The sequence below is a fragment of the Bufo gargarizans genome, chromosome 6 (genome assembly GCF_014858855.1).
Source record: "Bufo gargarizans isolate SCDJY-AF-19 chromosome 6, ASM1485885v1, whole genome shotgun sequence".
Taxonomy (NCBI): Eukaryota; Metazoa; Chordata; class Amphibia; order Anura; family Bufonidae; genus Bufo; species Bufo gargarizans.
In genome coordinates this window covers 363,738,067-363,761,082 of record NC_058085.1, presented here as the reverse complement: position 1 = coordinate 363,761,082, position 23,016 = coordinate 363,738,067, and the positions used below count along the sequence as shown (strand labels likewise).

Below are 23,016 nucleotides of genomic sequence, written 5' to 3'. Positions count from 1 at the left end.
ACGGTTCTTGTAGCCATCTACCAGTCTTCGACATCGGTCTGAGGAAATTTTACCCCACTCCTCAATGCAGAACTTTTTCAGCTGTGAGATGTTTGAGGGGTTTCTTGCACGTACAGCCCTTTTCAAGTCACCCCACAGCATCTCAATGGGATTCAAATCTGGACTTTGACTTGGCCATTCCAGGACTCTCCATTTCTTCTTTTTCAGCCAATCTTTGGTTGATTTACTAGTATGTTTTGGGTCATTGTCATGTTGCATGGTCCAGTTCCGCTTCAGCTTTAATTTTCTAACTGATGGTCTCACATGTTCTTCAAGCACCTTCTGATACACAGTAGAATTCATTGTGGATTCTATGATGGTGAGCTGACCAGGTCCTGCTGCAGCAAAGCAGCCCCAAACCATGACACTTCCACCTCCATGCTTCACAGTTGGTATGAGGTTCTTTTCTTGGAATGCTGTGTTTGGTTTACGCCAAACATGTCCTCTGCTGTTGTGTCCAAATAATTCAATTTTGGACTCATCTGTCCAAAGAACATTATTCCAGAAGTTCTGGTCTTTGTCAACTTTATCTTTGGCAAATGTCAGTCTGGCCTCGATGTTTCTCTTGGAAAGCAAAGGTTTCCTCCTTGCACACCTCCCATGCAAGTTAAACTTGTACAGTCTCTTTCTGATTGTAGAGGCATGTACTTCTACATCAACAGTAGCCAGAGCCTGCTGTAGTTCTCGAGATGACACTTTAGGGTTTTTGGAGACCTCTTTTAGCATCTTGCGGTCTGCTCTTGGGGTGAACTTGCTGGGGCGACCAGTCCTGGGCATGTTGGCAGTTGTTTTGAAAGCCCTCCACTTGTAGACTATCTTCCGGACAGTGGAATGGCTGATTTCAAAATCTTTTGAGATCTTTTTAAATCCCTTCCCAGACTCATAGGCTGCTACAATCTTTTTTCTGAAGTCCTCTGACAGCTCTTTTGCTCTCACCATGGTGCTCACTCTCACTTCAACAGTCAGGAGCACACCAAACTAAATGTCTGAGGTTTAAATAGGGCAAGCCTCATTCAACATGCAGAGTAACGATCTACTAATTATGTGCACCTGGTGTGATATACCTGTGTGAGATCTGAGCCAATTTAAGAGGGAATACATGTGAGGGTGTCCTATCTTTTTCCTCAGTTAGAATAGGCATTTTTGTAGAATGACATTTACAGAAGATCTTGAAAAGACTTTTCTTCAGTTTTCTTTGTTTAGTTGGATTACTTTAATCTCTCTGTATTGTTGAAACGGAGATGAAATAACCTTTTATTAAAAATGTTACAAAAAACCACATGCTTTCAAAGGGTGTCCTAATTTTTTAACATGACTGTATGTGGCACAGGCTCAGCGGGCACAGGACACATGCTGGGCGGAGGCTGTGGAGGACACATGCTGGGCGGAGGCTGTGGAGGACACATGCTGGGCGGAGGCTGTGGAGTGCACTCTCTGGCCAGGACACAAGTTGGGGGGCAGGGGGGTTTCTCGCTGTTCACCAAAGTTGGCTACTGCTGTGGGTGACTCCTTTAGTCTCGGTAACACTCTCCTAGTGTCTCAGAAGAGGTAGAACAAAGGTAATAGAAGCAGATTCACATCAAAACTCCAACAAATATCATCTTTATTTAGATGCCTTTCAAACACAAGATAAAGAAAAAAAAGTAACAAATAAACCATTCCTACAGACGTCGGCTGTCATCTTATACGGCGAGGCTGCCTCACATCGCTGTGCGCCAAAACAACCAAATATTCAAAATCCAGTCGTGGACATCATAGGGTGGATGAGGAGTCTATGTCAAGAGCTAGAAGAAAGCAAGATATAGGACATCAAGCACGATAGACCTCCTCCTCTCTGGTGCTGAAAACCCAGGATTATTACATTTTGCATTGTAAAGATGAGATGTCCCCGGGACAAACCTCTGCTTGCGCTGGCTGGGACAAGAGTGGAAGGGAATGAAAAATTAGGATCTGCAATGAGACCAGAAGGCCAGAGACAGAGGTTGCCTCCCTGACCCTGGATTCTCTCCAGTTCAGTTTATCTAAGGCGGCCGTACAGATTCAATAGATATCGAGCGGACAATCGTTCAGCCAATAGCTATCCCTCCCGACTCCCACATACATGTTCGGATTATCTCCCGGAAAAACAAAAGGATAGGACAAAAATATTCACTGCCCGATTTTGGTTGTCACTGTGTGGTCTCCCTGGCTGCTTACTTTAAGGGGGCACTCTGGTTGTCATTATGAGGTCTGTCTGGTCACTTACTATCTGGGGGGGGGGGAGCCCTCTGATCGCTTACCATCCTGGGGGGCGGGAGCACTCTGGACTTTTGCTTACTATCTGGGGACACACACTCTGGCCTCTTGCTTACTATCTGGGGGGGGGGGGGAGCACTCTGGCCTCTTGCTTACTATCTGGGGCGATTTAGATCACAGTCTTACACAGCCCACATTCACTTTCTCCAGAGAACCATAGGAGTAAATATTGTAAATACCATGCGTCTCATTTTCAGCATCTTCAGCTGTCTCGATTTCCTCCTGGTTTTCTGGTGTCGGCTTCTGAGGGTATTGCAGAACACACGATTTATACTGGGGGTACTGGGGCTGCTCAGTTATGCCACGGACATTTCCCATCTGGGGTCGAGAGCAGGTGTATGGAGCTCCTTGTATGTACATATCATTCCATGGAGAGGGGTGAAAGGCAAGTCCACCTGCTGAGGAGAGGGCAGTGAAACACACGCGTCATATATCACATTCCAGCAGTACGCCATCCCGTCATCTGATAATCCAGAGCGTAACATTGTCATTCTACAAACACTTCTCTGTTACTGATGCTAAACTCTACAGTCGTGGCCAAAAGTTTTGCGAATGACACAAATATTAGTTTTCACAAAGTTTGCTGCTAAAATGCTTTTAGATCTTTGTTTCAGTTGTTTCTGTGATGTAGTGAAATATAATTACACGCACTTCATACGTTTCAAAGGCTTTTATCGACAATTACATGACATTTATGCAAAGAGTCAGTATTTGCAGTGTTGGCCCTTCTTTTTCAGGACCTCTGCAATCCGACTGGGCATGCTCTCAATCAACTTCAGGGCCAATTCCTGACTGATAGCAACCCATTCTTTCATAATCACTTCTTGGAGTTTGTCAGAATTAGTGAGTTTTTGTTTGTCCACCCGCCTCTTGAGGATTGACCACAAGTTCTCAATGGGATTAAGATCTGGGGAGTTTCCAGGCCATGGACCCAAAATGTCAACGTTTTGGTCCAGGAGCCACTTAGTTATCACTTTTGCCTTATGGCACGGTGCTCCATCGTGCTGGAAAATGCATTGTTCTTCACCAAACTGTTGTTGGATTGTTGGAAGAAGTTGCTGTTGGAGGGTGTTTTGGTACCATTCTTTATTCATGGCTGTGTTTTGGGGCAAAATTGTGAGTGAGCCCACTCCCTTGGATGAGAAGCAACCCCACACATGAATGGTCTCAGGATGCTTTACTGTTGGCATGACACAGGACTGATGGTAGCGCTCACCTTTTCGTCTCTGGACAAGCCTTTTTCCTGATGCCCCAAACAATCGGAAAGAGGCTTCATCGGAGAATATGACTTTGCCCCAGTCCTCAGCAGTCCATCCACCATATTTTCTGCTGAAGATAAATCTGTCCCCAATGTTTTTTTTTTTAGAAATGTGGCTTCTTTGCTGCCCTTCTTGACACCAGGCCATCTTCCAAAAGTCTTTGCCTCACTGTGCGTGCAGATGCGCTCACACCTGCCTGCTGCCATTCCTGAGCAAGCTCTGCACTGGTGGCACTCCGATCCCGCAGCTAAATCCTCTTTAGGAGACGATCCTGGCGCTTGCTGGACTTTCTTGGACGCCCTGAAGCCTTTTTAACAAGAATTTAACCACTTTCCTTGAAGTTCTTGATGGTCCTATAAATTGTTGATTGAGGTGCAATCTTAGTAGCCACAATATCCTTGCCTGTGAAGCCATTTTTATGCAACGCAATGATGGCTGCACGCGTTTCTTTGCAGGTCACCTTGGTTAACAATGGAAGAACAATGATTTCAAGCATCACCCTCCTTTTAACAGGTCAAGTCTGCCATTTTAACCCAATCAGCCTGACATAATGATCTCCAGCCTTGTGCTCGTCAACATTCTCACCTGAGTTAACAAGACGATTACTGAAATGATCTCAGCAGGTCCTTTAATGACAGCAATGAAATGCAGTGGAAAGGTTTTTGGGGGATTAAGTTAATTTTCATGGCAAAGAAGGAAATGCAATCCATCTGATCACTCTTCATAACATTCTGGAGTATATGCAAATTGCTATTATAAAAACTTAAGCAGCAACTTTTCCAACTTCCAATATTTATGTAATTCTCAAAACTTTTGGCCACGACTGTACACCCAGCACGTTCACCCTTCTGTAGGTTCTCCCATGTTGGATTTACCTATGGCGATTCTGACACATATCACACGTCCGTATAATGGGTCCGCATCTGTTCCACAAATTGCTGAACGTGTGCGGACCCATTCATTCTCTACGGGGACGGAATGGATGCGGAGAGCATCCGCATTTCCGGAGCGCGCCCCCGATCTTCCGGTCCACGACTCGCCTCCTCAGCACTCCCTCAGTGCGCCTGCGCCGATGACATCACCGAAAGAGAAGACGTCATCGGCGCAGGCGCACTGAGGGAGTGCTGAGGAGGCGAGCCCCCTTCTCTCAGAGTGCCTGCGCCGAATCAAGACAGGCGCGCGATTTTTGAAATGCAGACAGGGACAGCCGGAGGAGGAGATCGCGGCTGGCCCTGTCAATCAACAAGAGGAGGGGGCGGTTTTTTGCGGCTGCTACCAGCAAGTAGCCGCCCTACTTGCTGGTAGACAGGTAATTTGCATATTATAAAAGTATGTTTTTTGCATTATCTACTGAACGAAAATGACTAATAACATAATGTATAGATATATCGCAGTATAGGGATTTTAAGTACCCCCCCCCCCCAAAAAAAAAGGGTTTAGTGGGATGACAGAAGCCCATTAAGGCACCTTTCACACGGGCGAGTTTTCCGTGCGGGTGCAATGTGTGAGGTGAACGCATTGCACCCGCACTGAATCCGGACCCATTCATTCCTATGGGGCTGTGCACATGAGCGGTGATTTTTACGCATCACTTGTGCTTTGGCGTGAAAATCGCAGTAAGTTCTATATTGTGCGTTTATCACGCAACGCAGGCCCCATAGAAGTGAATGGGGCTGCGCAAGCAAGTGCGGATGCGGTGCGATTTTCACGCATTGTTGCTAAGATGAAAGTCTATTCACTCTATTATTTTCCCTTATAACGTGGTTGTAAGGGAAAATAATAGCATTTTTTTATACAGAATGCTTAGTAGAAGGTCAATTGAGGGTTAAAAAAAATTAATAAAAATTAACTCCCCCACCTCCTCCTCTTGATCGCGTAGTTGCCAATCTCTTCTTACTTCTTTAACCCCTTAAGGACTTAGGACGTACCGGTACGGCATGTTTCCCGAGTCCTTAAGGACACATGACGTACCGGTACGTCATGTGTTGTTCCGATCACCGCCGCCCAGCGGGCGGTGATCGGAACCCAGTGCCTGCTCAAATCATTGAGCAGGCACCTTGGCTAAATGCGCGGGAGGGTCAATTCAGACCTGCGGTTTGCGGCTTTTACCTGTGCTTGCGGTGGTGATCGAGCTTGCCATCGGGCAGCCCATGCGGCTGTAGGGGGGACCCGATGGCATGGAAGGCAGCCCCCTGGATCTCACAGGCCGGAAGCTGTATGAGTAATACACACAATATTACTCATACAGCCAATGCATTCAAATACAGAAGTATTGGAATGCATTGTAAAGGATTAGACCCCCAAAAGTTCAAGTCCCAAAGTGGGACAAAAAATAAAGTTAAAAAAAGTTGAAAAAATAAAGGTTTTCCCCAAATTTTTTTTAAAGTTTCAAGTAAAAATAAACAAAAACGTCATTTTCCCCAAATAAAGTAAAAAAATAGGGGTAAAAAACCTAACCTCTCAGATGAACACCGTAAAAAATAAAAACTGTGCTAAATAACCCATTTTTTTGTCACCTTATATCACAAAAAGTACAACAGCAAGCGATCAAAAAGGAGTTTGCCCACCAAAATAGTACCAATCTAACCGTATCCCTCAAAAAATGAGCCCCTACCTGAGACAAAAAAATTAAAAAACTATGGCTCAGAATATGGAGACACTAAAACATCATTTTTTTTGTTTTAAAAAAGCTGTTATTGTGTAAAACTTACCTAAATAAAAAAAAAGTATACATATTAGGTATCGCCGCATTCGTATCGACCGGCTCTATAAAAATATCACATGACCTAACCCCTCAGATGAACACTGTAAAAAAATTAACATAAAAACTGTGCTAAATAAACCATTTTTTGTCACCTTACATCACAAAAAGTGTAATAGCAAGCGATCAAAAAGTCATACGCACCCCAAAAATTGTGCCAATCAAACCTTCATCTCATCCTGCAAAAATCATACCCTAAGATAATCGCCCAAAAACGATGACTCTCAGACTATGGAGACACTAAAACATGATTTTTTTTGTTTCAAAAATGAAATCATTGTGTAAAACTTACATTAAAAAAAAAAAGTATACATGTTAGGTATCGCCGCGTCCGTAAGAACCTGATCTATAAAAATATCACATGACCTAACCCCTCAGGTGAACACCGTAAAAAAAAAATAAACGGTGTAAAAAAAGCAATTTTTTGCCACCTTACATCACAAAAAGTGTAATAGCAAGCGATCAATAAGTCATACGCACCCCAACATAGTGCCAATCAAACAGTCATCTCATCCTGAAAAAAATGAGCCCCTACACAAGACAGTCGCCCAAAAAATAAATAAAACTATGGATTTCATAATGTGGAAACACTAAAGAATCTTTTTTTTTTTTTTTAAATGCTTTGTTATATAAAACTGAAACAAATAACCAGTCATATTTGGTATTGTCGCGTCCGTGACAACCTGCTCTATAGAATACCACATGATCTAACCTGTTAGATGAATGTTGTAAATAACAAAAAAGTAAAAACGGTGCCAAAACAGCTATTTCTTGTTACCTTGCCTCCCAAAAAGTGTAATATAGAGCAACAAAAATCATATGTACCCTAAACTAATACCAAGAAAAACTGCCACCCTATCCTGTAGTTTCCAAAATGGGGTCACTTTTTTGGAGTTTCTACTCTAGGGTTGCATCAGGGGGGCTTCAAATGGGACATGGTGTCAAAAAACCAGTCCAGCTAAATCTGCCTTCCAAAAACCGTATGGCATTCATTTCCTTCTGCGCCCTGCCGTGTGCCCGTACAGCGGTTTACGACCACATATGGGGTGTTTCTGTAAACTACAGAATCAGGGCCATAAATATTGAGTTTTGTTTGGCTGTTAACCCTTGCTTTGTAACTAGAAAAAATGGATTCAAATGGAAAATCTGCCAAAAAACATTTTGAAATGTTATCTCTATTTTCCATTAATTCTTGTGAAACACCTAAAGGGCTAACAAAGTTTGTAAAATCAGTTTTGAATACCTTGAGGGGTGTAGTTTGTAAAATGGGGTTATTTTTGGGTGGTTTCTATTATGTAAGCCTCGCAAAGTGACTTCAGACCTGAACTGGTCCTGAGCTGTGTGAATGTTTCCAACTCCTCGTTTTAGCCATTAGCGGGGGTCTCAGCATTCAGACCCTCACTGATGAAAGCCGTCGATACGTCGCTGACATACGAAGCTTATGGATGTTCACTTTAATAAAATACGATATTTATATATTATTATTTGCTTAGTATTTTTTTGGTATTGCTCCAGACACTTCCTGCACGGATTCTTATTGTGTCGCAGTCGAGATGCAGGAAGTGTCTGCACGTTGTGACGGGGCCAGTTAGACACATCCACACTGATCATGGAGGGATCTGCTGCTCCGTGAGGACAATCGGCTATTGTCTGCGAGAGGCACATGAGGCACTGGCTGAGTGGAGGAGGTACGGGGAAATATGAAAGGGGGTTTCCAGATTTGAAACTTAAAAAGGTTTTCAAAGACTTAAATACTAATGACCTGTCCTCAGGATAGGCCATCAGTATCTGATCGGTGGGGGCCCGACAACAGGGACCCTGGCCAATCCGCTGTTTGAGAAGGCACCAGTGCTCCATGCCGAGGTCTTCTCCGTGCTCACCAAGCACAGCACCGTACATTGTATAGTGGTTGTGCTTGGTATCACAGCTCTGCCCCATTAACTTCTATGGGGCTAATCCGTGCCTAGGCTATGGGATCGGTGAACGTGGCGTCACTTGTCATCACTCACTACTGCGGGGGTGTCAGACCCCACTGATCAGATACTGAAGACCTATCCAGAGGATAGGTCATCAGTATATAAGTCTTGGAAAACCCCTTTAACTATCATATAATGAAAAGATGTCTATCTTCCTAACCCATTAGTGACCACCAACACAACTTATTACGGTGGTCGCTAAGGAAGGCTTTTTACAGCAGCCTAGTCTAAGCAGGACTCCCATGCTGCAGGGAGCAAAATAAGAGGTATTAAAAAAATCTAAGTAAAAAAAAAAATACACCTTTTCAATGGAAAAAAAATTGCAAAAATAAACTCTCCTCCACATATTATCAAGTAATTTATCCAGTATGGTGAACACCATAAAAAATGATAGAACAGTAGAATTTATTATTATTTTTTTGCTTATCCGCCACCAAAAAAAATGGAATAAAAGGCAAAGATTGTTATATACCCAAAAACAATACCAATAAAAATTACAAGTCGTCTCGCAAAAATCAAATCTGCGCACAGCTCTGTAGAATGGAACATAAAGAAGTTATGGGTCTTGGGAAGCCGTGATGCTAATTTTTTTTCTTTTTTAAAGGGATTTTATTGTGCGGCCACAGACGAGAGACTGGAAGAACTGGCCTAGAGGGAATGGGTTGAAAAAATGATGGGTGGTGAGGTGGAATGGCGAGAGCCCGTGCCTCCCCCTCTGTTTATAGCTCTGCAAGGCTGCACCCATGTGTGAAGATCCAGGGTTGTGTGCCCATAGGCTCCACCAGGGGGAGCTACACCAGTTTCATACTGATTAATTACCTGTGCCTGACTGGAACATGATATGGCCGGCCGGACGCCCCTGCAGGTAGCCTCCTGGGTTTCCGTACGCCAGCATGCCAGTGTTGTTGGTAGATACGGCGAAGAAAGCCGCGTCATCAGGAGAGGTTGGTGTGAGGCTGTGCACTGGAAGACGCTGGTACTGGGAGTACTGGGGCATCTGGAAAGGTCCTCGTGGGTTAATTTGGTGAAAGTACTGAGGAGCATATCTGATAGATGCCGACATCGTCTCTGGTATCGGGGACCTGCACACAGAACAACAGCCTAATCACACAGCTAAAGTTTTAATATTGTCCTGACATTGCACCTTGGTCATTCCTTTCCATAGTTACACCGTAATCCGCGCCCGTAATGGTGGCCATAGAGATCATGGGTGACCCAGCTTTTCCGGAAACAGATATTACTAGAAATGACCCCTATATCTCGCCTGTAATAATAGTATAACGTTATGTACATACTCCTGAATATTATAGGAGAACATGTCGCCCTCGGAGGATGGGGGTGTGCAGGTGCTTTCTGGGGTGTCCAGCATCAGAGGAACCATGTGACTGCTGGGGTTAAAGGTCATAGACATGGGTAGGCCAATGCGCCTCAGCGGGGGTGGGCTGTGGAATGTGGGCGGATACTCCTGGGAGGGCGGTAAGCAGATGCCCCCTGGTGACCCCAGACCGGACCCTGCAGAAAGAAGGGCATTCGGTAATTACTATGCAAAATAGATCCGAAGAAGTACAACTGTTTTCTAATCCCGATTATTATGATCTTTTCCCTCCCATTCCAGGTACTACCTCAGACACCACCTCTGAGCCCACTCCGTCTTCATGGCCATCTGTGCCCCTTGTGACGCCCCCCAGGATCTTGTTAGCAACCAGTGTCAGGCAGCTGCCGCCAAAGCTACAGCTGAGTCTACAGGACCCCCCTGAGTGCATACAAGCCTACAAGGATTCGGCAGGTACCTACAGTTTGTGCCGTGTGCACCCACCGGAGCTGCTGCTGTTTGAAGTGCAAGAAGAACTGTGCTGAGAGGAGATCGCCGCCGACTGAGACCGCTGAAGAAGTGCGCTAGGCGCCAGAGTCAACCTAGAAGAGAGAGACGAGAGAGCTGAGAGGAGGCAGCGAGTGTTAGTGAGTGTGAACAGCAGGGGGCTCCAGCAGAACAGAGTATTTCAGGACAGGAGAGGCTGATCTTGCAGGATTTGGATTGATCAAAAAAGGAGAGGATATGTATATCTGCATATATATTCCTCTAGCAGTGTATAGCGCCACAAATAAAATAATAAATATATAAAAATGTCAGTGAAAAGACAGAGAATATATGAGGATTGGCCAGTACTATTATACTGAAGTCCTATCTCATCTGCTCTGCAGGGCTCTGACACCCCGCTCCTCTGCCTTTCCGGTGTCGGACTACACAGCGCCATCCATTGTGTAGAGGACAGAAACATAGAATGTGTCGGCAGATAAGAACCGTTTAGCCCATCTAGTCTGCCCAATATACTAAGTACTATGGATAGCCCCTGGCCCTATCTTATATGAAGGATGGCCTTAAGCCTATCCCATGCATGCTTAAACTCCTCCACTGTATTTGCAGCTACCACTTCTGCAGGAAGGCTATTCCATGCATCCACTACTCTCTCAGTACAGTAATACTTCCTGATATTACTTTTAAACCTTTGCCCCCTAATTTAAAACTATGTCCTCTTGTAGCAGTTTTTCTTCTTTTAAATATTCTCTCCTCTTTTACCTTGTTGATTCCCTTTATGTATTTAGTAGTTTCTATCATCTCCCCTCTGTCTCGTCTTTCTTCCAAGCTATACATGTTAAGGTCCTTTAATCTTTCCTGGTAAGTTTTATCCTGCAATCCATGTACCAGTTTAGTAGCTCTTCTCTGAACTCTCTCCAAAGTATCAATATCCTTCTGGAGATATGGTCTCCAGTACTGCGCACAATACTCCAAATGAGGTCTCACTAGTGCTCTGTAGAGCGGCATGAGCGCCTCCCTCTGTCTACTGGTAATGCCTCCCCCTATACACCCCAGCATTCTGCTAGCATCTCCTGCTGCTCTATGACATGGTCTGCCTACCTTTAAGTCTTCTAAAATAATGACCCCTAAATCCCTTTCCTCAGATACTGAGGTTAGGACTGTATCACTGATTGTATATTCTGCTCTTGGGTTTTTACGCCCCAGGTGCAGTATCTTGCACTTATAAACATTAAATTTTAGTTGCCAGATTTTTGACCATTCCTCTAGTTTTCCTAAATCCTTTTCCATTTGGCGTTTCCCTCCAGGAACATCAACCCTGTTATAAATCGTTGTGTCATCAGCAAAAAGACACCTTACCATCGAGGCCTTCTGCAATTTCGCTGATAAAGATATTAAACAATATGGGTCCCAGAACAGATCCCTGAGGTACCCCACTGGTAACAAGACCTTGGTCTGAATATACTCCATTGACTACAACCCTCTGTTGTCTGTCCCTCAGCCACTGCCTAATCCATTCAACAATATGGGAGTCTAAGCCCAAAGACTGCACTTTATTGATAAGCCTTCTATGTGGGACAGTATCAAAAGCCTTACTAAAGTCTAGATAAGCGATGTCTACTGCACCTCCTCCATCTATTATTTTAGTCACCCAATCAAAAAAATCAATAAGATTAGTTTGACATGATCTCCCTGAAGTAAACCCATGCTGTTTTTCATCTTTCAATCCATGGGATTTTAAATGTTCCACAATCCGTATGGTTTCCATTAATTTCCCCACTATTGATGTTAGGCTTACTGGCCTATAGTTGCCAGAATCCTCCCTACTACCCATTTTTGTGAATGGGCACAACATTTGCTAATTTCCAATCTTCTGGGACGACTCCTGTTACCAGTGATTGGTTAAATAAATATGTTAATGGTTTTGCTAGTTCATGTTTTTTTGGCAGATTTTCCATTTTAATAATTTTTTTCCAGTTACAAAGCAAGGGTTAACAGCCAAAACAAACTCAATATTTATGGCCCTGATTCTGTAGTTTACAGAAACACCCCACATGTGGTCGTAAACAGCTGTACGGGCACACGGCAGGGAGCAGAAGGAAAGGAATGTCATACGGTTTTTGGAAGGTAGATTTTGCTGGACTGTTTTTTTTTACACTATGTCCCATTTGAAGCCCCCCTGATGCACCCCTAAAGTAGAAAATCCATAAAAGGGACCCCATCTAAGAAACTACACCCCTCAAGGTATTCAAAACTGATTTTACAAACGTCGTTAACCCTTTAGGTGTTCCACAAGAATTAATGGAAAATTAATGTTTTTATTTTAAATTTTTTATGGTGTTCATCTAAGGGGTTAGGTCATGTGATATTTTTATAGAGCCGGTCGATACGGACGCGTCGATACCTAATATGTATACTTTTTTATTTATTTATGTAAGTTTTACACAATGATGACATTTTTGAAGCATAAATAAATCATGTTTTAGTGTTTCCATAGTCTGAGAGCCATAATTTTTTCAGTTTTTGGGCGATTACCTTGGGTAGGGTATGATTTTTGCGGGATGAGATGACGGTTTTATTGGCACTATTTTAGGGTGAGTGTGACTTTTTGATCGCTTGCTATTACACTTTTTGTGATGTAAGGTGACAAAAAATGGTTTATTTAGCACAGTTTTTATTTTTTACGGTGTTCATCTGAGGGGTTAGGTCATGTGATATGTTTAAAGAGCCGGTCGATACAGACGCGGCGATACCAAATATGTATACTCCCCCCCCCCCTATTTTTTACCAAATTTAACTTTATTTGGGGAAAATGATGTTTTTGTTTATTTTTTGTTGAAACTTATTTTTTTTTGGGGGGGGGGGGACTTCTTTTTTTTTCAATTTTTTTTTTCACTTTAGTTTTTTGGGTCTAATTCTTTACAATGCATTCCAATACTTCTGTATTGGAATGCATTGGCTGTATGAGTAATACAGTGAGTATTACTCATACAGCTTCCGGGGCCTGTGAGATCCAGGGGGCTGGATCTCACAGGCTCTTTACCGGAAGGCAGCGCGATGCCTTCCTTAGACATCGCGCTGCCTTCCATGCCATCGGGTCCCCCCCACAGCCGCATGGGGACCTGATGGCACCGCCGCCGGATAAGGTAAAAGCCGCAAACCGCAGGTCTGAATTGACCTGCGGTTTGCGGCGATTGCCGATACGGAGGGTCACGGGACCCCCCCCCCGGCGTTGTGACAGGATGCCCGCTGAATTATTTCAGCGGGCATCCTGTCACAATTAACCCCCGCCAAGCCGCAATGTAAATTTAAACTTAGGACGTACCGGTACGCCCTGGGTCCTTAAGGGGTTAATAGCTTTGGGTGTATACCATCAGGCCCCTGTGACTTATTTGTATTAATTTTAGAAAGCCGACTTAGAACCTCTTCCTCTGTCAAGACACATGCATCAAAAGATTCATTAGTCTTCTTTCCTAACTGAGGTCCTTCTCCTTCATTTTCCTTTGTAAAAACTGAACAGAAGTATTCATTGAGGCAGTCAGCTAGTTCTTTCTCTTCTTCCATATACCTTCCTTCTTTTGTTTTTAATTTGGTAATTCCTTGTTTTGGTTTCCTTTTTTCATTTATGTATCTGAAGAATGTCTTATCGCCGTTTTCACTGACTGAGCTAATTTCTCTTCTACCTGTGCTTTAGAAGCTCTTATAACTTGTTTGGCCTCTCTCTGCCTAATCTTATAAATTTGTCTATCAGCCTCAGTTTTTTTTTGTATAATTACTAAATGCTATCTTTTTGTTTTTAATGATTTTGCCCACTTCTGCTGAGTACCACAGTGGTCTCTTCCTTTTTTTGCTTTTACTGACAAGCCTAATGCAATTATCTGTTGCCTTCAATAGTGCCACTATTAAGTAGTCCCATTTCTCCTGGACTCCACTGAAACTGTTCCAATCTGAGGGACTCGTACACCACTAATCTAATTTTTCTAAAATCTAAAACTTTTGTTTTTGAGTGGTGTGACTGTACTTATAGTAAACCACACTGACTGGTGATCACTAGATCCCAAGCTTCCCCCTACAGTAATATCAGATACCAAATTCCCATTTGTGAATACTAAATCTAAAATGGCCCCCATTCCGGGTTGGCTCCTCCACTATATGCTGTAGAGATAATCTGCTCCAATGAAGTGAATGGAAGATGAACTGCAGTAACCAGCTCCATCCAATACGCAATGAATGAAGCTGGGTAGTTCTAGCGCAGAAGATGCTGCAGAAAAGATGATTGGTGGGAGTGAGGAGTGCTCCAGCAGAACAGAGTATTTCAGGAGAGGAGAGACTGTGACCTCCCTGCTCATATGAGGATTGGCCAGTTCTATTATACTGATGGCCTATCTTACCTGCTCTGCAGGGCTCTGACACCCCGCTCCGCTGCCGGACTACACAGCGCCATCCATTGTGTAGTGGACAAAACTGGTAACTGCAGCTCTGCTCCCAATAAAGAGAATGGAAGATGAACTGCAGTAACCAGCTCTGTCCAATACACAATGAACGGAGCTAGGTAAATCCAGCTGCAGAAAGGCTGATTGGCAGGGTGTGTGGGGTGTCAGACCCCTGCAAGTCACATATTGATGGCTTATTCAGAGGAAACGCCATCAGTATAAACCTACTAGACAATCCCTTTAAAGAGGACCTTTCAGGGGTCACAGTCAGGGAGAAGGTGAGTTTTTTTCTCCCTGGCGGTGACGCTCTGCGCTGCGGTTGGACAGCTCACAGCCAGGGAGAAGGAGACGCCGATTGAGAAACAGGGCAGTCTCCTCCTCCCTGTACCGATGCGGAAATTAGCATACAGGGAGGGAGAATTTAACGGGGGCCACAGCGGGTGAACGGAGCGGCGCCCAGAAAAAATTGTAAGCGCTATTAGATCCCCGCTGTGTGCCCTACATACCCTGATACTTAGTTTATAAAGTCTGGACCCATGAAAGGTCCTCTGTAAGTAACCGGAGCACTGTCATGATGCACAGAATGAAAGTGGAGGTCCCACAGAGTTACATAGCGGGACTAGCATGGTCCTCCAACAGCACAGAGTGTTTCAGGAGAGAAGTACACTTGCGGATAGTGCATGCAATAAAATAATTGGATGGAGAATCTTTCCAAAGCAGCACAGAGTACTTCAGACACCATGTAATACCCTCACCCATTTCTGACGCCTGATAGTGGACCATAGGGGTGATGACCAGAAGTGACTGCAAGTGAAACAGCATCTGGCCGGGAAAGTGCAGATGAAGAGAGTGGGACGCTCTCCGGGTGAGACATCCCCACAGAGCCGGAGAATGTCTTCTTGCCTCCTTTAACTGAGGATTTTTCGCTTTTGCGCCATTTGGCTCGTCGGTTCTGAAACCAAACCTAGAACGAGTGCAGAAATGAAAGAACAAGGAAACTGAGAAAATATGCTGAAAAATACTAGACAAAACCCCCAAAATCTCACACCCACTAGGGCCAGACATGGGTAGAACATACAGACTTCGTGCAGAGGTTACCCTGGTCGAATTTGTACACAGGACCCCAACGCTGCAAGGTGTTTGGAAAAACAGAGTCACAAAACTCCACGGCAGCCATATTGTCCATCACCCAACTTTTCCAAAAACAGATATGAAAGCCACAGAACAGAATGTATTGTTAAAGGCTGTGCACACCTTTGGGGGCAACTTTTTTTTATTATTACATTGTACTCATTTTGAGCTAAAAAAAAATCTTTTTTTCAATTGGTCGTTATTAAAAATACAAAGTCCTCCTTTCTGTACAGAGCTGAGATGCTCTAGCAGCAGCTTTTGGATTTTCTCTCTTTTCCGTCAGTTGGGGAGCTGACGGGCTCCTTATTTCTGCTCCCTGACATTATAAACACTCATTAGAGCTCAGTTCTTATCCTACTGAGAAGAATGTGACTTAAATAAGTGTTTATGACGTCTTAGTAAATTAGAGATTTAGTGAAAGTACCAGTCACACAGCTAGAAACAGTTAACTCTTTGTGACAGAACGGCTCAATATTTTTAATAAAGACCAATTTAAAAAAAAGTTTTTTTAGCTCAAAATGATATAAATGAAATCATAAACAAAAATAGCATCTGAAGGTGTACATAGCCTTTAAGGTTACAGAGTGCAAACAAAGCCCGGTGTCTGATGCTGCAGTCTTGTGTTGCTCCATTTGGTCTGCCTCCTTCTTCATAAAATGCAAACAGATGAGCCGCACACGGCTGCAGGATCAGACTACACAGTTTGTAGTCTGTAACCATGGAGACACATGAGTCTACATAAAGCTGCAGACACAAAACGGTAGGGGCTCTCTAATAAACACTATTTGCAAATTTGTAAGACGCAGTCAGGGTAGGACATGATGTAGGGGGATAGCCTAGAAAAAAATTAAGTATAAGCATCCCCCCCCCCTGCAATTAGTGTAATCAAGCATGACAGTTACCATTATTCTCTGTGGAGTGACCCCAATAATGTCAGCAATTTCTCTTCTCTTCTCAGTGTCCGGGTAATGGTCCTCCATAAATATTCGCTCCAGCTCCTGCACCTGATCTACTCGATGGTCCAGAGAATGGACAGAATGATAAAGAGACCATAGTGGAGAAATGACACAGGTTCTACAATACATTCAGAAAGTCTTCAGACCCTTTTACTTTTCTCACTTTTTGTTTATGTTGCTCCTTTTGCTCCTTTTTCTCCGTAATGAGAAAGTGAGAACAGAATCTGAGAAATTTTTGCTAATTTGTTAAACAGAAAATAACTAACAATTCAAATGGACATAAGTATTCAGACCTTTTGCTCTGGCACTTGACATTTAGCTCTGAGGCCTCACATTTCTCTTCATCATCTTTTGAGATGTTTCTACACCTTGAGTGGAGTCACCTGTGGTAAATTCTGTGGATTGGACATGATTTGGAAAGACACAGCCCTGTCTATATAAGACCTGACAATGCAGATCAGAGCAAAGACCAAGCCATGAGGAGGAAAGAACTGCCTGTAGAGATCAGAGACAGGAGGGACAGATCTGGAGAAGGGGATAAAAATATTTCTGCTCCACTGTAAGTTCCCAAGAGCATAGTGGCCTCCATAAATATTACATGGAAGAAGTTTGGAACAACCAGGACTCTTCCTAAAGCTGCAGCCCCACCAAACTAAGTAATTGGGGACAAAGGGCCTTGGTAAGAGGTGACCAAGAACCCAATGGTCACTCTGGCTGAGCTCCAAGGATTCTGTGTGCAGATGGAAGAAACTTCCAGAAGGTCGACCATCACTGCAGCCTCTATCAATCTGGGCTTTATTGCAGTGTCCAGAAAAAGCTTCTCCTCAGTAAAGCCTCTTTCACACCTCAGTGTTTTGGTCAGTGATTTCCATCAGTGATTTTGAGCCAAAACCAGGTGCGGCTCTAAACACAGAACAGGTGCAGGATCTTTCCTTACACCTTATGTCTGTGGAGGATGCAATCCTGGTTTTGACTCACATCAGCATCATACTGGGGGAAAGGGAAAGCTGAATGGAGCAAAGTACAGAGATATTCTTAATGAGAACCTGATCCAGAGCTCAGACTGGGCCGAAGGTTCACCTTCCAACAATGCAATGGCCCTAAGCACAGAGTGAGGACAACACAGGAGTGGGTTACAGACAACTCTGTGAATGTCTTTGAGTGGTCCAGCCAGAGCCCTGAACCCAATGGAGCATCTCTGGAAAACCTGAAAATGGCTGTCCACTGACGGCCCCCATCCAACCTGACAGAGATGGAGAGAAGGTGTGCAAACCTTGTGGCATCATCCTGAAGAAGACCAGAGGCTGCCTGAGTAAAGGGGTTGATTACTTATGTCCATGTAATATTTTAGTTTTTCCTTTTCAATAAATTAGCAAAGATTTCTAACTTTTGTTTTTTATTTTAGTATAAGGCTGCAATATAACAAAATGTGAAAAAGTCTAAGGGTCTTTATCTGCAATGGCATCACTACCGCACAGAGCAATATTAATACAGATATTTCCATATCTAAATATCCATACTGGCCAATTCTATTTACGAGAGAGAGATAGAGAAACTATACATTCTCATCTGTGGGTGGCATTAATCTAGTATATTCATGTATGCAAGAGAAAATGATAGTATAGTTATATTCTTGTACATAGGAGCAGTATTATAGTAGTTATATTCTTGTACATAGGAGGCAGTATTATAGTAGTAATATTCTTGTACATATGAGGCAGTATTATAGTAGTTATATTCTTGTACATAGGAGCAGTATTATAGTAGTAATATTCTTGTACATAGGAGCAGTATTATAGTAGTTATATTTTTGTACATAGGAGCAGTATTATAGTAGTTATATTCTTGTATATAGGAGCAGTATTATAGTAGATATATTCTTGTACATAGGAGGCAGTATTATAGTATCTATATTCTTGTACATAGGAGCAGTATTATAGTAGTTATATTCTTGTACATAAGAGCAGTATTATAGTAGTTATATTCTTGTACATAGGAGCAGTATTATAGTAGTTATATTCTTGTACATAGGAGCAGTATTATAGTAGTTATATTCTTGTACATAGGAGCAGTATTATAGTAGCTATGATCTTGTACATAGGAGCAGTATTATAGTAGTTATATTCCTGTACATGGGAGCAGTATTATAGTAGTTATATTCTTGTACATAGTAGGCAGTATTATAGTAGTTATATTCTTGTACATAGGAGCAGTATTATAGTAGTTATATTCTTGTACATAGGAGCAGTATTATAGTAGTTATATTCTTGTACATAGGAGCAGTATTATAGTAGTTATATTCTTGTACATAGGAGCAGTATTATAGTAGTTATATTCTTGTACATAGGAGCAGTATTATAGTAGTTATATTCTTGTACATAGGAGCAGTATTATAGTAGTTATATTCTTGTACATAGGAGCAGTATTATAGTAGTTATATTCTTGTACATAGGAGCAGCATTATAGTAGTTATATTCTTGTACATAGGAGGCAGTATTATAGTAGTTATATTCTTGTACATAGGGGGCAGTATTATAGTAGTTATATTCCTATACATAGGGTGCAGTATTATAGTAGTTATATAAATGTATATAGTCATGTATTATAGTAGGTTCTAGTGTAAGTTACATCTACAGGGCTCACCGATATTGTATAGGGTACGACTTTTCTTCTTGCTCGGTTCTGCTATCTCATCAAAACTTTCTCTAAGACATTTGGTCTTCGGTCGCTCTCCTTCCAGTCCTGTGTCACATACAAATTCTGGCAGTTTGCAGGAGGCTGCACACCGAGTAGAGCGCCGCGGCATGGGAGCCATTGTCGGGAAGGCGCCTGCCATTTTCAGGTTGACTGGCTGGTACTGTTCTCTTGTGGTAAAGAACCGAGGCTCCTGAGGAGCCGCTCTACTGTAGTTACCATAACATCCACCCGAGGAGGCATCTGGCAGAGTCCCACATACCGCCAGGAGGCTCAGCTGACAGTGTCCGCCATCAGCTGCTAAACTCTGCGGGGCGTTGAGGATGAATTCTCCAGGGTCTGATGACTCCAGGTGATCCCCCTGTCCGGTTACAATCACTGTGTTGTAGTCGGACGACTCTTCTCCTTCCTGCTCTGTGCACAGCAGAGACGGCTCTTCCTTTGAATCTAGAGAACAAGAGGTGACCATGATGTCGCGGTCATTCGGGTCTACGTACAGCTCAAACCTTCCACATAATTGACACCTCACACCATGGCAGACACCTGTGTATACATACTCTCTACCACTAGGTGGCGTGTAACAGAACTCACTCTAGCTGGGGGCTCAGTCTTGTACAGGATATACCAGTAATAACCTTGGTTGGACTCCTTCACCGTCTGTTCCAAACCTCTGAAATATTACTTGGCTTAAACCGCACTTATCCCTTTCACTGCCCTGGGCCTGAAAGAGTTAATTGGCTGTAATCTAAAGAAATTATATCTGCATTGATCGGCGACATGGAAAATCACTCACATCATTCCCATGAGCAGCATCCATAGCCAATATCCTCTCCTGTTAAACTGTCCAAAATTACACTCAACCTTTACTTTGTTTCATCTGTTCCTAGGAAAGCTGAGTGACAACCAATATGGCCGCCATCACCGCTCTTACGGGTGTTGACTCGTCACCCAGCTTTCCCAGTCTCCTGGTGTTCCTGCCGAGGTCAGCATTCATGTTGAATCCAGAGACTCCACACAGACGCAGAGCTGCCGTTCAGAACTGTGAGGCCCCTTTCACACGAGCGAGTATTCCGCGCAGGTGCAACGCGTGATGTGAACACATTGCGCCCGCACGGAATCCGGACCCATTCATTTCAGTGGGTCTGTGCGCATGAGCGTTGGTTTTCACGCATCACTTGTGCGTTGCGTGAGAATCGCAGCAGGTTCTATATTCAGTGATTTTCACGCAACGCAGGCCCCATAGAAATGAATGGGGCCGCGTCAAAATTGCATCGTATCCGCAAGCAAGTGCAGATGCGATGCGCTTTTCACTGATGGTTGTTTGTAAACATTCAGTTTTTTTATCACGCGCAAAACGCATTAAATCACATTGCACCCGCGCAATAAAAACAACGCGGTCGCAGACAAATCTGAATGAACTCGCTTGCTGAACGCATTCGGACCTAATCCGCTCGCGCTCGTCTGCAAGGGGCCTAAGGCTGTGTTCACACAAGCAGGTGCTTGACAGGAAACACGGTCTGCGCAATATTTTAATTTTTTTTAATCCGCGCAGCCTCTGCCGATCTGAGCTGAACTCGAGGCATCATGTGAGGACCGGTCAGGACCTCATAGCATCACTATGACGCGCGGAGCTCGCCTCATACGTGCAGCGATCAATCCGGAAAATGCATCCTTCATACGGAGTGTATTTCTCAGACCGCACGCACTCATTACATTAGGCCTCATGCACTCAACCGTATCCGTTCTACAGCCTGCAAATAGCGGATCCGCAAAATACGGATACTGTCCGTGTGCAATCCGCATTTTTTGTTGACCCATTGATGTCGATGGGTCCGTGGCTCGAATTTTGCAGACTAGAATGGGGCACGTTCTATAAACTGCGGAATGAACATATGGATCCGCAAAATACATACAGTCGTGTGCATGAGCCCTAACTGGGCAGACCTGAGAGACACGAGATGTGTGCAGACAGCACTACAGTCACCAGATGATCATTAGTTTTATCCATAACAATAAGGCCAGGACGGCTCTGCTACATGTGTCGCACCACATTCATGATCTTTTGCTACTGTCGTGTCGCAGTCGCAGCATGTCACATTGCGACACCATAGACTATCATTATAGAAATTGTCATGCAACAAATGTCGTCGTGTAGCCCTAGCCTAATACAAAGAGTGAAATGTTCTGCAAGCAGCACATGGGGGGCAGTGAGGGGCTCTGCAGGCAGCACATGGGGGGCAGTGAGGGGCTCTGCAGGCAGCACATGGGGGGCAGTGAGGGGCTCTGCAGGCAGCACATGGGGGGCAGTGAGGGGCTCTGCAGGCAGCACATGGGGGGCAGTGAGGGGCTCTGCATGCAGCACATTGGGGGGCAGTTAGGGGCTCTGCAGGCACCACATGGGGGGCAGTGAGGGGCTCTGCAGGCACCACATGGGGGGCAGTGAGGGGCTCTGCAGGCAGCACTGGGGGGGGCAGTGAGGGGCTCTGCAGGCACCACATGGGGGGCAGTGAGGGGCTCTGCAGGCACCACATGGGGGGCAGTGAGGGGCTCTGCAGGCACCACATGGGGGGCAGTGAGGGGCTCTGCAGGCACCACATGGGGGGCAGTGAGGGGCTCTGCAGGCAGCACTGGGGGGGGCAGTGAGGGGCTCTGCAGGCAGCACTGGGGGGGGCAGTGAGGGGCTCTGCAGGCACCACATGGGGGGCAGTGAGGGGCTCTGCAGGCACCACATGGGGGGCAGTGAGGGGCTCTGCAGGCACCACATGGGGGGCAGTGAGGGGCTCTGCAGGCACCACATGGGGGGCAGTGAGGGGCTCTGCAGGCACCACATGGGGGCAGTGAGGGGCTCTGCAGGCAGCACATGGGGGGGGTGAGGGGCTCTGCAGGCAGCACATGGGGGGGTGTAGTCATAGGCTCTGCAGGCAGCACTGGGGTGGGGGGGGGGTGTAGTCATAGGCTCTGCAGGCTGACTCCTCATTGATCTGCTTTTTATTACTTTGCATTTCCCTCAATCAGCAGTAATGAGCAATACAATAAATACGATAATGACGCTGATAATTGCTGAGGATATTACCCGGGGCGCAGGGCCGGCTCTGCTCCTTTTCCTCCAAACCTGCTCCTTCCTCTTCTTCCATCTTCTCCATCTCTTCAGCTCTTTGCACATTTACCTTCATTTTGCACTAGGTTGCAACTTTGTGCAAACTTTTTGGACGGTTCCATTCTGTGCCGGGGGAGGACTCCATCTCCTGTGACCGTGTGCCCTCAGTCTAATACCCATACGATGGAAACAGTCATCTATCCAAGGGAAGTGGAGAGGTGAGAAAGCTGCCAGTCCGGGGATGCCCAGTGTACCATCACACACGGGGCACACAACACCCCCTCCAGTGCAGGTGGTTTGGTCCTGGCTGGGGAATCCCAGGTGATTGAGAGCCCTCATTAGATCAGGTTTGGGGGGAGGTTGATGCAGAGAAATATAGTGACAATTCTGGAGATCATGGAAATGAGACATTTTTAATTAATTGTAAAATAAATGGGGGTGAATGAGAAAAATCTGCCTCTAGATGGGGACTTGCCGCGGATTTAACAGGAATTCCACCCAATGTCAGGCAAAGGGAACATTTGGATTTTGCACCTTTTCTGGAAATCTGCAATTAAAA

General features: G+C 44.5%; 1 protein-coding gene across 1 annotated transcript in view; it reads right to left on the bottom strand.

Moving 5' to 3' along the window:
- Nucleotides 1–22,533, bottom strand: part of LOC122942229 (homeobox protein NOBOX-like) — a 40,630-nt gene extending 18,097 nt beyond the window's left edge. The window contains exons 1-8 of the mRNA XM_044299731.1: nucleotides 22,434–22,533; nucleotides 19,310–19,807; nucleotides 16,613–16,719; nucleotides 15,335–15,543; nucleotides 10,159–10,244; nucleotides 9,623–9,842; nucleotides 9,150–9,421; nucleotides 2,514–2,729 (exon numbers count right to left, since the gene is read on the bottom strand). Coding sequence (XP_044155666.1) covers nucleotides 2,514–2,729; nucleotides 9,150–9,421; nucleotides 9,623–9,842; nucleotides 10,159–10,244; nucleotides 15,335–15,543; nucleotides 16,613–16,719; nucleotides 19,310–19,807; nucleotides 22,434–22,533 — 1,708 coding nt within the window. The remainder of the gene's footprint in view (nucleotides 1–2,513; nucleotides 2,730–9,149; nucleotides 9,422–9,622; nucleotides 9,843–10,158; nucleotides 10,245–15,334; nucleotides 15,544–16,612; nucleotides 16,720–19,309; nucleotides 19,808–22,433) is intronic.
- Between the last annotated feature and the right edge of the window lie 483 nt (nucleotides 22,534–23,016).